Genomic DNA, 15584 nt, shown 5'->3' on the forward strand with positions numbered 1-15584 from the left:
GAACTGAACTGAAGATGAATTTAGAAATTCTCAATATTCATGTAGATGGTTTGTGAAACTCCATTTGCACTATCACCGCATAATCCATAAACCTTGAGGCAGACCTAGGTGTGAGATTTGGGTGGAGTCACAATCTAGGTCTGTTAGCCCTGGGGGTCGCAACCTCTTCATCTACAAGATCAACAGCACAGGGAGGGCCCTCCGTTCAGCTTTACACAGTTCTGACGCTCTCCGGCTCAGCTCTCACCCTGTAACCCCTGATCGCAAGAATGTGTGCTTCACCAAAGGTCCAGTCTGGTCATGAACCTGTGCTGGCGAGTGGCGCCCTCAGCTGGACGCGGAGAGCAGGGCTGCGGCATCAACACCAGGGGTCCCCATGTAGGGCCGCCCCCCCCCCCCCATCTGCGTCCCTGGGGGCACCAGAGACAAGATCTGACTATAGTCGGTTCCAAGTTGTGATCTGGGAGACCTGAACCCAGTAGACGGAGTGGTTAGAGACCAGGTGGGTAAAAACTATTAGTAATTCCCAATTCCTTCACGACTGCAGTAACCGAGAGACTGCTCCAGAAAGACAGGAGTAGAGGCGGTCTCTCGGGGTCCCTGATTCAACTTAGAGCAGAGAGTCCCTGACCTTGAGGTGGTGCTGAAGCAGAGGAATCCAGCCCATCATTCTCCCTGTCAAATGCTCCACAGGAAGAGCCGGCATCACTCAGGAGCTTCCTGACAAATGCCACCGTGGGCCTCAGGGAAACTCAAAATTAAGTCCCAGGAGGCCAGCAGAGTGGTGACTCTGAAGGGAATCTTCCAAAGTCACCTTGACCTGCCGCCCTGCACAAGCAAGCCTGACTTCTACTGATCGGGACTGGCCTCCCCCAGCTCCCAGCACCAACTGGCCCTGGAAGCTGCCTGAAGCCTTGGTGCCAGAGGTTAGGGGGGGGCTAGGGGCAGCCTCCTCCCCTGCTACCCCAGAGCTAGCTTTGCTGTTTCTCACTTGTGGGGAGGAAGAGTTTGGAGCCTCCAAGAAAAAAGCCTGTGGATCCACTGTCCGAGAGCTGGTGCCCTCCTGTGTGGCCACCGCCCATGCTCTCCCTCTGGGAGTGGACCCCATAGAAAAAGGCAGGCTGTGGTCACTGAAGGGACAGTGCTGTCGTGCCCGCCCACTCCTCGGTAACCTCAGGCCAGCCTCCGCCAGCAGGGCCTGTTGGAATCAGCAAAAGACTATCCCCCCAACCCCCGGAAAGCCCTTCCTCTCCCTACTGCAGGCTGCCCTTGCTCCTTGGCCCTGCAGGACCCCAGGGCTCTGGGAAGAGGGTTTCCCTGGGGCATCCTGGGGCTCAGAAGCAGTGAACATCACCCTGGAGGGGCCTGGAGGAGGGAAGAGAGGCCCAGAGGCCAGCAGAGCAGCTGCCTCTTCTCCTGACTCCCCTGGGAGCTCTCTCTGTGGTGTCTGGTCTGGAGTCCATGAGACATCTGCAAGATTGGAGGCGACCCCGGTGGCGCAGTGGTAAAGAATCTGCCTGTTAATGCAGGAGACGCAAGAGATGCAGGTTCGATCCCTGGGTTGGGAAGATTCCCCTAGAGGAGGAAATAGTAACTCACTCCAGTATTCTTGCCTGGAAATTTTCATGGACAGAGGAGCCTGGCGGGCTACAGTCCATGGGGTCACAGAGTTGGACATGAAAGAGTAGCATCTTAAATGGGCTGAAAAGGAGCCACCGTCCTCCTGTTCTGGAAGTTGAAGGGAGAGAGGCGATGGGGTTTGTACTGGTCTAAATAAGAACTGATTCCTTTCCCAGCTGATTCCCTCCTCCGCTGTTAGGTTCTCGACAAGTGGGCTCACTCGTTCAAGTTCCGGGAGTTAAATACTGCCTACAGCTTCTAGAGCACTCCCCGTGAGTGTCCTAGGGAAGACGCACCTTCTCAAGTGAGGTCTCTCACCCCAGGGTGATGGGAAGGGGAACAGCGCTGCGATCCTTAAGTGACACTGACCCACACATGGCCACGTGCCACGAGGCAGGGCGAGGCTTTGCGTCGGTGCACTGTGGTCTGTAACACATGCAGCTGACACACGAACACGCAAGCCTGTGTGTGAGAAGCTCACACGCTTTCATACATGGTTCACACGCCCTGGTGACTTTCACATGGACATGGTGTACATGATTCTGGGAGGAAGATTCTGCAACTAGAAGCTCTGGGCCGGCATGTAATCTGCAAGGACCATCCTGAGGGGAACGGTGAACACAGGCTTACATGCCCTTCTGTGTTCAGACAGAGTGAAGCTCAAGGTCTTTGTTTTTTGCCCATGCGCAGAATAACTCGGAACTGAACGAGCCTTTGGTCAGACTGACTCCCCTCACCTAGGAACTTGCTTCTCCCCGACCGGGGAGGCATTCGCACCCTGGGGACCGAGCTCCCTCCCTGGCCTCTGGCCTCCCATGCACCGGTCCTCTCTGCCTGCCTCACTCTTCATGCCATCTTGACACCAAACCCCCCTTCGAGGGTCCGGAGCATCAGGACGTAAAATAGCAGAGTCTACAGAACAGGGACCCAGCAGCGGCTCCCCTCCTCACTCCCCTCTCCTCCTAAGGAAAGCCAAGGTGCTCTCGGGACAGCTCAGCTAAGAGTCTTTCCGCCTTCTGTCCCTGAGAGGCTCGGGGGTGGGGGGATGATAGGACTTGCTGGGGTCGGGGAGGGGGAGGCACCCTAACCCGCACTGCCCAGCCCTACCGAGCTGCCTTCCTGAAAAACAGCAGCCACGGGAGGATGGAGGTGGGTGGGCAGGTTTCGCCATGGGAGTCTCAGGATGATACCCTCCCTCTGCAGGGACTCCAAGTCCAAGAGACACCAGAGAGCGCTGTCTGGGAGGGGCAGGAGGACCAACCCCCCACCCCCACCCCCAGAGCCCTTCAGAGGCTCCTTTAAGGACCACAGAGGAAGGGGCCGCCCAGGACTCTCTCTCTTCCTCTCTCTCTCTCTCTCTCACTCGCTCGCGGGCACACACACACACACACACACACACACACACACACACACACACACGAGCAGGAGACAGAGGCAGTGCCAGGCACCGGAGAAAGGAAAGAGCCAGCAGAGCGGCACGCTGCTGTCTGAAGAGCTCTTAGCAGCACCCAAGCATCCCAGCCAGGCTCTCAGGGCCCGATGAGAGCCGTGCAAAGGCCTTCAGCAGTGAACAGAGATCACTGCCTTCCCATATGCTGCTACTTAAAGTGAACACTACACACGTAAAATAAGAAGTCCAGCAAAGTTCCGATTCTCTGTGGTTTCCATCCCGATGAGTCATGGAACGTACGCATTCGTATCTCACCCACCTTTTGGGTGGTCCTGCTTGGTTGATGCTCTAAGCATCTGTCTTGAGACCCACAACGTGGCCCCTTTCCCCCACCTCAGTTTTCCAAAGAGGACACAGAGGCTAGGTGTTACAGGGGCTTGCCCAAAGCTGCACGATGGAGCACTGGGGGAGTCAAGGACCCTGTTTCCGCGACAAAGACCCCCCCCTCCCCGCTCCTCCACCGAGTCCCCTGCGCGCGTCCTCACCTGGGGTGGATGTCCACCAGCAGCACCAGCGTCTGCATGGTGATCACGTCGATGCGCTTGCAGTGGAAGCGGGCCACCCTGAGCACCTTGCAGTAAGTGCAGCAGAGCACGACGAAGGAGAGCAGGAAGCTCAGCGCGTGGAAGGCGCCCGTGAAGACGGCGAAGCGCAGGCGCTCGTCGGGCCGCCGGCTGCAGAGCGTGCAGGACGCGTAGAGCTGGTGGAAGCCGAGCCAGGACAGGGCGAGCGCGGCGGCCGGGAAGGTGAGCGCGTGCAGCCACGTGTAGGCCACCATGAGCGCGGCGTCGCGGAGGCGCATCTTGGCGCGGTAGCTCAGCGGAAAGACCACGGCCACCCAGCGGTCGATGCTGAGCGCGGCCATGCTGAGCATGGAGTTGGCGGCCAGGAAGGTGTCGAGGAAGGCGGCCAGGCGGCACAGGCGGTCCCCGGCCGGCGGCCGCTGGGCCACGACGCCGGCCAGCGTGAGCGGCATGTTGACCACGGTGCACAGCAGGTTGCCGCACGTGAGGTTCAGGGTGAAGAGCGCCGGCGCCTGGCGGCGGATGTCGGCGCTATGCAGCAGGCAGAGTAGCACCAGCGCGTTGGACAGCAGCGAGACGCCCATCGTGCCCACCAGCAGCCCCGCCAGGCCCGCGTCCCACGAGTTCATGGTGCGCGCCCGCCGCCGGCGTTCAGGGCCCGCCGCCCCGCGCCGCCATGGCGCAGCCCGCCGCCGGCTCAGCCCCTCGGCGGCCGCGCCGCCCCGCGCCCCCCGGTCCCCGCCGCCATGGCTCCCCCTCCCCGCCCCCCGGAGAGGGCGCGCGGCCACCCCGGAGCCCGGCGCCACCTCCCGGGCAAGCGCCCGTGCGCCGCCGAACCCGGAGCTTTGCGCGCCCTCGGATCCCGGATTGCGGGCGCCGGCGGCCGCCTCTCACCCCATCCCTCCGCGCTCCGTCTCGGTCTCCGCGGCCCCTCCTGCAACCTTGCTTTCTCTGCCTCCCGTCTCTCTGCTGCTTCCTCTCCTCGCTCTTCCTCTCTGCCTTCCTCTCCACTTACTCTCTCTCCCCTCTGCTGTGCTTTCTTTCTCACCCACTGCTGTTCTCTCCGTCTGTCTCCCGCACCCCTCACCAGTTTTCTCCTCCCCTCTTGTTCTTCCCTCTCCTCTCGTCTGGCTCACTCCAGAATCTGGCTGCTTCTATCACAGAAATTCCCCGCTGAGGCGCGCGAGCGCGCGCGCGCACACACACACACACACACACACTCAGAAAAGAACCAGCCCTGAAGGCTCCGGTGCGGGGTGATTGGCTCTTGGTAGCTTCCTGTCTCCCACCCCCACTCCCCAATCCTCCCCGAATGTGTGTCAAAGACAGGCTGAGTCAAGGAAGTCTGCCCGAGAAAAGGGAGGGATGCCTGGGCACCTTTATGCCGCAGGGCTACCCGTCCGAGCCCTAGCGTCAGCCTGGCCAGACGGGGACGGGGAGGTCCTGCCCCACCTGTCCCTCGGAGCTTCGCGGCGGCGCTGAAGTTTCTCCCTCTCTGGGCTGAGTCTGGGGAGCTCAGGTGGGCTCCCTTTGCCAAAAAGGAAACAAACACACCTCTCTCCAACCTCTGTGATCAAGGCCCCGGCCCCGGATGTCTCCCAGGGCCTCCCCAGCCTGTCCCCAGGGCAGCTGCTACCCTCCTGGGGGCGCTTGGTTCATGGGGCTGTCTTCCCGCCGCCCTTCAGCCTGGGCTTCAGCTGCATCCTCAAGCCTGCGGGGGTGATGCTGAGACATCCCCTAGACCAGAGAGGCCTTTATCTGATGACCCTGAGCGCTCACAGGTGGATGGATGGCTCTGCCTGTCCGAGGCTAGTCTCAGCAGAGCCCTGGGGTGGCTGATACTCAGCACTCCCAGCCCAGGCTCCCCTGTGGCCGTCTGCCAGCCCACACACCATGTGCTTTGGGTCTCGTGGGGCAGCTGTTTCCAGGCTGTGAGGGACCTGAACGACACACCCTGCAGGAACTCTTTAGAAAAAGGGCAGGAGGGTGGCTGGTGTGGCTTGGTGGAGACCCCGAGAACTCTGAGCAGGCAGGCTCCCAGCTCCTCCCCGGGAAAGCGTGCACGAACTGTGCCCCTTCTGTCTTTCTGTCAGGACCCCAGGAGGAGGGCTTCTCGGGTGATCCAGTGGCTAAGAATCTGCCTGCCAATGCAGGAGACGCGGGTTCAAACCCTGCTCCCGGAAGATCTCACATGTCAAGGGGCAGCTGGGCTGGTGTACTGTAACTACAGAAGCTGCACTCGAGAGCTCTCAGGCTGCAAGAAGAGAGGCCACCACAGGGGGAGGCCGGTGCCCTGCCACTGGAGAAGGGCCCCCGCTCGGCACAGCTAGAGAAAGCCCACGTGCAGCAACGAAGACCCAGTGCAGGCAAAAATAAATCAATAGATCTTAAAAAAAAGATCCCCGGGGGAGGGTGTGTGGATCAGGACCCCCCTCTTACCCTGTGACTGAACCTTTACCAACACACCACTGATGTCACAGGATCCTGGCAAGTTACTGGACCTCAAGGAGCCTCATTGTCCTTCTTCACCTCTCAGGGTTCTGGTAAGAAATAACAAGACGCTGTGTGCGCAGCGCTTTGCCCACCAGAGGAGGAAATGAACCGGAAGCCAGCCATCTCCTCATCGCTTGGCCCATCAGGTGGCCTGCTGACTTCAGGGTTGGCTATGTCTTCATTAGATACTTGGCATCAGAGTGAGATATTCACCTGCATATCTCCCCTGCTCCCAAAGACGTTGTTCCCACAAGGAGCCCCTAACAAGAGACAGGTGACCAGGTACTGTTTGTGGAATAAATGCGTGAGCTAAATACATTGCTATGAGCACCGTTGGATCTACTCTCCTTGTACTTCAGGGTTTATCAGAATCACCTGAGAAACTTGGGGTGCTGGTTAAGAGTTAGATTCCTGGGTCACACTTCTGAGGTCGGTCTGGAAATCTGCATTTAGTGAGTTGTTTAGATGATTCTGATGAGGGTGGTTCATGACCATGCCCTGAGGAGCTAACTCCAAGAGAAGTGGTCAGGTCGTGGGGGATGGGGCGGGGGGTCTGGAGGCCAGCTCATCACGTGGTATATCCTCCAGCAGTGGCCTGATGCTCTGGCCTGGAGGTTCCTGCTGGAGGGTCACCAGCGTGTGTAGGAAGTGCAGAGTGAAGTGTTAACTAATCTCTTACGGCACAGTGGAGTTTATAAGACACGTCCAAACATTATTGCACTCCATTTCATCCCTGCTACAATGACAAGAAAAAATCCACATTTTTGAGATGAGGCTACTGAGACTCAGAAAGATTAAGTGGCAGAACTGGTCAGGGATGAAGCCAGCATCTCTAACTCCATAGATTGCCCCCCTTCTGCATACTCCAGAGGTCCTCAGTCACTTTCTTAAGTGGGTGTCCTTGGTCTGGAACTTGAAAGTATCTCAACTTTGCAACATCAAAATGATCTTGGTGATCAGGTAACCAGGCACAACAGCCATAAACCAAAGAACTCACACACACACACACACACACACACATCATTTTGAAAATCATTTGCTTTCTGAATTTTAAAGGCAAAGGTTAAGATGGCAGAAAGATGCTCAGAACATTTTAACTCAGTTTCCTAAAGAAAAGAAGCTCATTTTCTTCTGATTGTGAACAATATTTCCTTCTCCCAGGGTGGGGCCAGATGGGGGGCTGCTGTGGGAGGGCTGGTCTCCTTAAGGACCAGGTCCTCAGCCCCCAGGCTGGGCTTCACTGAACACACATCTGACAGCTCCAGACCAGCAATGAGGTCACACTCACCAAGGAAGCAAGATGCCTGTCTGTGTTCAGGCTTTGATACGGGGTTTCTATCGTTCCTCAGGAATGGGGGCCCACCTGGCCAGGAGATGAATCTTCAGGGCCTGGAGTATGCCTGCCAGGGGGCTACACTGTGGCCAGATCTGCATGTCATGCTTCTCTGAGCTGGAGAGAAGTGATGGGGTATTCATGACAGTGTTAACATGAGTCATTAAGTGCTGTCGCTGGGCCCCGAGGGAGGGCTCAGCAGGGCTGAGTCTCACCCGCTTTGATGGTTTAGTATAGTTCCACATGGAGGCAGCTGCACAGACACGTCATTGGGAATCCTTGCCTCAACACTTCAGCACAGATACCATGATCCCAACTTGACAAGGTGAAGGAGCTGAGACCCAGAAATGGCCTTAATTTGCTCAAGGTCATGCCAAGTTGGCATCAAAACCCATTCCTTTCTCCAGGGGATCTTCCAGACCCAGGGATGGACCCTGGGTCTCCTGCCTTGCAGGTGGATTCTTTACCATCTGGGCCACCAGGGAAGCCCCATAAATAAGGCAGTATAAGCTAATTAAGAAGGTAGAGTCATCATGTGAATTGGAATCCACATCTATGGGACATTAAAACATGTTCTCCCCACTGTATTTATCACACACATGTGCTTGAACACAGACATGCATGACTCATAAACTACCAATGAGATGTTAGCGACTGAAGTGGTCCTCTCCATGGCTATCTTTAGACAGATAGGAAAGGTTTATACAAACTGTCACTGAAATGTCACCAATGCCCCAAGAGAGGTCTCAGTGAAGTAGCCACAGAGAACACATCCCTTTGGGGGATGAAGGATTCTGGATTTCTGCAAGTGGAGGGGAAGCCTGGAAACCTGTGTTCTTGGGGAGGGAGGTGTCTGAATGTGAGCCCAGAGGCTGAAGCCTGGTGTGTATTTGTAGCTCTGGAGCAAAGGTAGGCCTGTAGAAAGGCCGAAAAGGCAGGTAGTGAATCCTAGAGGGCAGCCCAATGCCAGGCTGAAGGACAGAAATGTCAGTTCCTTTCAGATGACAGCTTCCAGGCCCTGAAACCTCTAACTGCTTTAGGGACACATCCTTGAGTCTCCCAGCGGGTCTGCGTTTTCTAAGCACTTACACACCCGCTGTCTCATGTGACCCTATAGAACCCCGGGAGGTCAAGGAGTGACCCAGAGATGCTCTCTTTGCTCAGGGCCATGACTCACTGTCCAGTGCTCTCTCTGTGCTGCCAGCTGCTGCCCACTCCCAGACTGGTGGTTCTTTCCCAGGTAGGTTGTTTTTGCACACCTCCGGGTCCAGCCCTCCAGCTGGGCAAGCAGAATCAATTGAGCAAAATCTTTCCAAGGGGATCATCCAGCCTCTGGCTCTCTTGCTGGTTATCAGAGGAGCTGACTTTCTGGGCAGGGCCTTTGTCACTCCTAAGCTTGTTCCAGCCCCCACAGACCTGGCATAGTGGGAAATGGGCCCAGGGAAGGGAGGAAGAAATCAGCTACCTGGCAGTCTCTCCTGGTGATCTCCTGGGAGGAGCGGAGCCACCTCTGCCTGAGGGGACACAGGATCTGTGGAACGCTTGTCACCTGTCAGAGGCTAGTTGTCATCCAGACCCTCTGCCTACCTAATCTCATTTAAGTTCCACCGCTGCCCTGTATGAGAGACTGCAGTTATCCCTGCCATACAGATTAGGAAATTGAGGTTGAAAAGGTTAAGTGATTGCCTAGGGTGTCAGAACTATGGAGGGGTTCCCGTCTGACTCAGTGTCTATGTATATAATCACCGCGACTCTGTTCTAATGCACAGATTGAATGCCCCTGCTTCCACCTCTCCTGGTGATGCCCAATCAGCCATCACTCCCACGCTCCCCACCTCTACCTCCCTTTCTAAATGGGATTCTTGGGCTGCATGCCACCTGGGGGGTGTGTAGGAAATCAGTGAGTGATAATGGATATGTGTAACCATGTCTGAGAGTCCCCTGTGGGCCAAGCCTTACCATTCATAGGAGAGGGACTGCCATCCCACTTACAGATGGGGTAACAGGGTCTTCCAGCTAAGTAGCTTGCCTAAGATCTCATGGCCTGTGGCATTGGAATGCCAACTCCCTCCCCACCTTACCTAGCTCAGGGCTCCACCACCTATACCAACAGCTGCCCCCACAGCTGGGAAAACAGAAGGAGTTGCAGTCTGGCTAGAGTCTGCCTAGCCCAGATATGGGGCCTTTTCTCCCCACTGAACTTACCATTGCCCACACAGCCAGCCAGGGAGGCTTGCACTTTGCCTTGAAAATCCATTAAACCTGCCCATGGTGGCAGCCGCTCCTTTATTTGCAACCTGCATGGTCTCCAGGAGGACAAAAGTGTGTGATTGATCTTCCTGAGTGTTAGGCTGTGAGTCATTGAACCAGTCCATGAACAATGGCTTCTCGGAGTTAGGACTGACTTCTAAGGCTGTCTAGCCTCTGTTCATTTCCTGTCTCTGAGCTGCAGTGGAGCAGTGGACCTTGTCGTGTATCCCCAGGAATAGAATGTTCAGAAAGAGCTATTTCTCCAAGCTTCTTGTCCCACTCCTGTCTCTACTTGATTGCAACCACTGCCTGGAACCAGGGGACCTAAGCAGTTGGAAGCCAGGAGGCTCCTGCCAAGGACTGAGTTCCAGAAAGTTCAGTACTGAGACAGTGGACAGCTCCTCTCTTCCCAATCCCTCTCCTGTCCTCTGATCACTTTCAAGGAAATATTGGCTGTGGAGCCCAGCGCTGACCTCCGGGTGCCGTATCTATTGACTTCTGAAGTCAGGTCTTTAAAAATGAGGCAGGGAATTCCCTGGTGGTCTGGTGGTTAGGATTCCACGCGTTCGCTGCTGAGGGCCAGGCTTCGATCCCTGATCAGGGAACTGGGAACCCACAAGTCACACAGCATGGCCAATAAATTAGTAAAATAAAATAAAAACGAGCCAGGTCCAACTGTCATTTATCGAGCAGATTCTGGGCCACTCCCTCCCATTTTGCATACTCAGAAACTGAGGCTCATGGCCCCGTGTCTATTGAGGAGCAGCATCCAAGTCTGTTGGAATCCAAAGCTCGTGTTTATGATCATGGAATTATATCACCATATCATTTTGAGATGTGCAATGTTTTGAATCCATTTCACTTCCTCTGTCCATCTTGCAGCTCCTATAACATATACAGCACAGAGCTGATGCTGAGCTGCTCCCTGATCTACGTGTGGCCTGACTTGGCTTCTGCTGGGCTTCCTGCAGGCTGTTCCCAGGGTCTTTCCCTTTGCGGGTATATGCTCCCAGTGGTCTGAAAGGGAGACACCCTTGACTGGTGATTCTGAAGTTGCCCCAGGACTGGGGCAGCGTCCCATCATACCCTCAGCATGGGAGGAGCCCTTGATCTGAGTACCACTTTCCAAAACTATCTAACAGGCATTCCTGCTAGAAATTCCTGTTAGCCTTTCTCTTCCACTTCTCTGATGAGAAAGAGACCTTGGGCTGGCAGCATCATGCAGCAGATGGCACCCTGGAAGGCAGGAGTTCAGGATTCTGGTCTAGTCACTGCCCCTAACTGTCAGTATGTGTAACTCAGACTCCCCATCCTTGAAATGAACTGGGTAGGTGAGGCAATCTCACACGTGAATCTAGGCTGCGTGAGGATGTCACCAGGGACTTGGTAAGGAGCGAGGGAGCAGGGAAAGGAGGGAGAGACAGGCATCGTGGGCCTTCCTTCCCTGTTTGGCTGGAATTCAGCGCCTTCTGCTGCCGTGCAGCTAAAGCCCACGAGCCACTTCAGCTGTGGAGGTCTGTGTCGGGGTGGGCATTCTCTGTTCCTTTTCTGTGCTCTGATCAGAACAATCAAGGGCTCAGCTCACCACACCTAGGGGCCTGTGTGCGCATTCAGGGACAGAAGTAGTGTGTGTGTGCATTTGTGTGTGTGTGTGTGCATATATGTGTTCGTGTGAGAGAGACAGAGAGAGAAAGATTGGCTAGAGACATCAAGGTGATACTTTCTTATGGAAAATGGTTTGGGAACATAGGAAACTGAGGCAGACATAAATCTCTTTCACTAAATGACAACTCTGAGGTTGAGCAAGATTTTAAAAGCAAGAAACGTCCATGATTTACTTTGTATGAACATTGAGGAGCCCTTTATGAAAAACCAAACTATTAGTTTATGGCAGAGAGGTGAGGGTGGGGCTGTTATAGTAAGGGAGATGCTTCCCTCAGACCCAAGGCTGACCACACATTCTCAGACACCACTTGTCAGCATCAGAAGTTCTTCTCCCAACCAGATGTCATCGCTTTGGCACCTGAGGGTCCTACCAAAGGGTGTCCCCCTAGGCTGATCCAGGCAGATGGGAGTGGATGACTGGGCCCTCCCTTCACCCTACTCCCCAGTGGTGAGGCACTTCAGTGGCCAATAAGATCTCCTGAGTCATTCTGTTCGTATGCTGTGACTCCAATATTGGAAGCATCTTTTTTTTTCCTGTGAAGATCCACTTAAAAACTTTTTTTATTATAAGGAGTTTTTTTCTTACTGAGGTTTGCTTTACACAGTGAAAGCACAAATCACATAGCACTGATGAGTTTTGATAAATACATCACCTGTAATCCATACACTTATTAAGATGCATAATGTTTCTTGAGCCTAGAAAGTTTTTTCAGGCCACTTTCCAGTCAGTCCACCACCCCCTCCCACCCCACAGCTAACTACCGTTCTGCTTTCTATCATCTACATTAATTCTGCAAACTTTAGAATTTCATATGAATGGAACCATACGGTGTGTGCTCTTTTATATCAAGCTTCTTTCACTCAGCATATTATTTTTCAGGTTGATCCATGCTGTTCTGTATTTTGCTAGTTCATTCCTTTCTGTTGTTGAGTGGAAATCTATTGTATGAATATGTCACATTTTGTTTAGCCATATTCTGACAACGGACACCTGTTTTATGGGATATTCTGAATAAAACTGCTGTGGACATTTTTGTACAATTTATTTTAGCATACGTATGCTTTAGTTCCCTTCAGTAAATGCCTACATTTATATTTAACTTTACAAGAAACTGCCAAACAGAGTTCCAAAGTACCTATACAATTTTACATTGCAGTTAACATTGAAGCAGGCTGTTGATCTTTCTCTTACTGAGTTGTAGGAGCTTTCAAATGTATTTTGGACAGGAGACATTTGTTGTATTTACGTGCTGCAACTACTTTCTTATCCCATGGCTTGTCTGTTCCTTTTCTTAAAGATATCCTTTGATGATATATAGACTTTATAATTGACTTGCCAATTTAGTTTTTAGAAAACATGCTGAAAAGTGGGTATTTTATTGGACTGGCTTATAGAGGGAGATGAGGGAACAACTGATATTTGGAAACATAAGTTTTCTTGGCATTATAAATACCTATGTAGGTTTATAAATTTAGATAATTTGTTTTCTTACTTTTTAATGGGAAAGTATCTTCACAAGTGAAAAAGAAATTACATCTTTTACCATGTTGAAAAAAAAAAACCCTACTCTTCCTCTGATCTTTAGAGTTCCCTTTACTTCTGAGTAGCCTAATTGTAGTTAATAATTCTTTATATTGAATTTACCCTGCCTCCCAGGCTCCTCTGTCCAAGGGATTCTCCAGGCAAGAATAATGGAGTGGGTAGCCATTCCCTTCTCCAGGGAATCTTCCCGACACAGGGATCGAAGCCTGGTCTCCTGAGTTGCAGGTGGATTCTTTACCACTGAGTTACGTGGGAAGCCCCCTATATTGAACTTACACTGTTCAAAAGACCCCAAACAAGTAAACAAACAAACAAAAAATAATGCTGAACTCTTGACTTGGATGATGTTAAAGTCACACATTACCCTGGGGACAGTGTCATTCTTTGTATTCTCTCCCTTACGATGCTAGTCTAGGGAAACGCATTCTTTACCTCTTTAAGGCTGCACTAACTCTGCACTCCTAGTGGACCATCTTTCTTCCTAAGATTTTGAGGTTTTTTTTGAATCTGTGTTTTTGAGAAATGTCAATGGTTTTGTTCTCCTCCACTGGCTTTGTCTGGTTCTGGTACCAGGGCTATGCTGCCTCATAGAAAGGCCTGTGAAACGTTCCCTTTATAAAACACCGCCACCCTGTTTTTCAGAGTGGTTGTGACATTTTCATCTTACTATCAGAAATGTACAAAGTCCAAGTTTCTCTGTGCACTCACTGGCACTTAGTATTGTCAGCCATTTAAAAGATATCCATTCTAACAGTGGGCAAAAGTGTCTCAGTGTAGTTTTAATTTGAACTTTTATATTGAATAATTATATTGACTATCTTTTTATTCCTTATTCATCTACTAAGTGTTGCCACTAGTGGTAAAGAAACTGCCTGCCAATGCAGGAGACTTAAGAGACATGGATTTGATCTCTGGGTCGGGAAGATCCCCTGGAGGAGGACAAGGCAACCCACTCCAGTATTCTTGCCTGGAGAATCCCACGGACAGAGGAGCCTGGCAGGCTACAGTCCACAGAGTTGCACAGAGTCGGACACGACTGAAGTGACTTAACACACATCTACTAAATATATCCACGTTGAGTGCAATGCTATCCTGGCTGAGAGGGTCCCAGCTCCCGAGGGTGCTCCCCTCACAGCAGCCCAGGTGAGGAGCCTGGAGACAAGCTCCTGGCTTCCTTTGGAGCCCCCGCCTCCTTCGGTTCCTGCAAAACCCCTCACCTTCCTATCTCCTACACCCCCAGCGCTCAGAGCCTTCCTCGGCTTTGTTCAGGAAGCCGAGGTCCTCTCTGGAAAGCATTCTCAGCTCCTCTTCCCCTAATCAATGTAAAGTCAGAACAGTGGGAGGGGCTGGGGGTGTCATCACTGTCTTTTGTGCTGTTTCATCCTTCCACGTCACAGCACATTTTATCCCCATTTACGAAGGGATTTGGGGAGGAATCAAGGAACTGACACAGGTTCTATTAATACAAGAATTGATAGGTTCAGCATTAGGACCAGAGTCTGTTTAGCTCCAAAGCCCACATTCTTTGCCACCTGAGCGGTCCCCAGGCCATCCCTTCAGTCAATTAAAAGAGGGAACAGAAGGGTCAGCACATGAACTGGGGAAAGCAGGCTCACTGCCGCTGACTGCTTCCTGTGACTACTTCCAGCAGTTTTCACTCGCTCTGTGTGGGTTCCGGTGAGTTGCATCTACATGGGACTTGAAGGCAGTTTCAGACAGTATATCTTTTCCATCAGTGGGTACAGTGCCCACAACAGGAAAACAGACAAAGGGCCAATGAACTTCAACTTGATGGTCCCAAAATCCCAGACTGGCCCCACCCCATCCCTGCAACTTCAACTACTGGAAGCCCAAACCCTTATATTCAGTCACACAATGCTGAGACAAGACCCGGGCTCTTGGTTCCGCTGAGTTGTGTTGGTTTTTATCTTTTTTTGCTGAGCCTCACTATATACATCCATATGGGAATCAAGAAGCTTCCTTTCTTGTGAAAGAAACAGAGCTCCTATGGGAAGGCCCATGTTGGCTGTGGTGGCTTCCTCAGGGCATGGGGCTTTGCTATCAACCCCAGAGAATCTGTGAAAGTGAGTGAGTGAAGTCGCTCAGTCGTGTCCAGCTATTTGCGACCCCATGGACTGTAGCCTACCAGGCTCCTCCATCCATGGGATTTTCCAGTCAAGAATACTGGAGTGGGCTGCCGTTGCCTTCTCCAAGGCTTGTCCCATAAAAGTGTGTGTCATTTGAGAAGCTTGCAGTTAGTTTTCATTGATGACTTAGGAATCAGTTCTGTGTCCTTAAGCTAATTCTAAGAAGCTGTCTGAAAGCAATCACATTCACTTTCCCACATGGCATCCATCCACGCATCCATCTATCCACTCATCATCCATCCATCCATTCAACTATCCATCCATCCATCTAACCTTCCATCCAACCACCCATCCATCCATCCAACCATCCATCCATCCATTCTCCCATTCTTTCACTCAATAAAGTACAGAGTGCCTCTGGACCTCACTGAGAGCACAAAGATGCTACAGGCCTGGCACTCAAGGTGCTTGCTAATGATGTGTCACCTGCCCGGGGAAAAGATAACATCTGGGGTGAGCCCTGAAACTTTACAAGGAAAGGCATCTTCCACAGAAGGAATGTTTTATGGAAATGCACAGAGTGAGAACACCTGAAGCCTTTGAGGGGCCTCCAGCACTG

General features: G+C 52.6%; 1 protein-coding gene across 2 annotated transcripts in view; it reads right to left on the bottom strand.

The window, feature by feature from the left end:
* The window catches only part of GPR26 (G protein-coupled receptor 26), a 103592-nt gene extending 98899 nt beyond the window's left edge, over positions 1–4693 (bottom strand). For both annotated transcript variants that reach the window (XM_043476162.1, XM_043476161.1), the window contains exon 1: positions 3556–4693. In XM_043476162.1, coding sequence (XP_043332097.1) covers positions 3556–4223 — 668 coding nt within the window. In that variant the 5' untranslated portion in view covers positions 4224–4693. The remainder of the gene's footprint in view (positions 1–3555) is intronic.
* Between the last annotated feature and the right edge of the window lie 10891 nt (positions 4694–15584).

This window comes from Cervus canadensis, chromosome 8 (assembly GCF_019320065.1).
Source record: "Cervus canadensis isolate Bull #8, Minnesota chromosome 8, ASM1932006v1, whole genome shotgun sequence".
Lineage (NCBI taxonomy): Eukaryota > Metazoa > Chordata > Mammalia > Artiodactyla > Cervidae > Cervus > Cervus canadensis.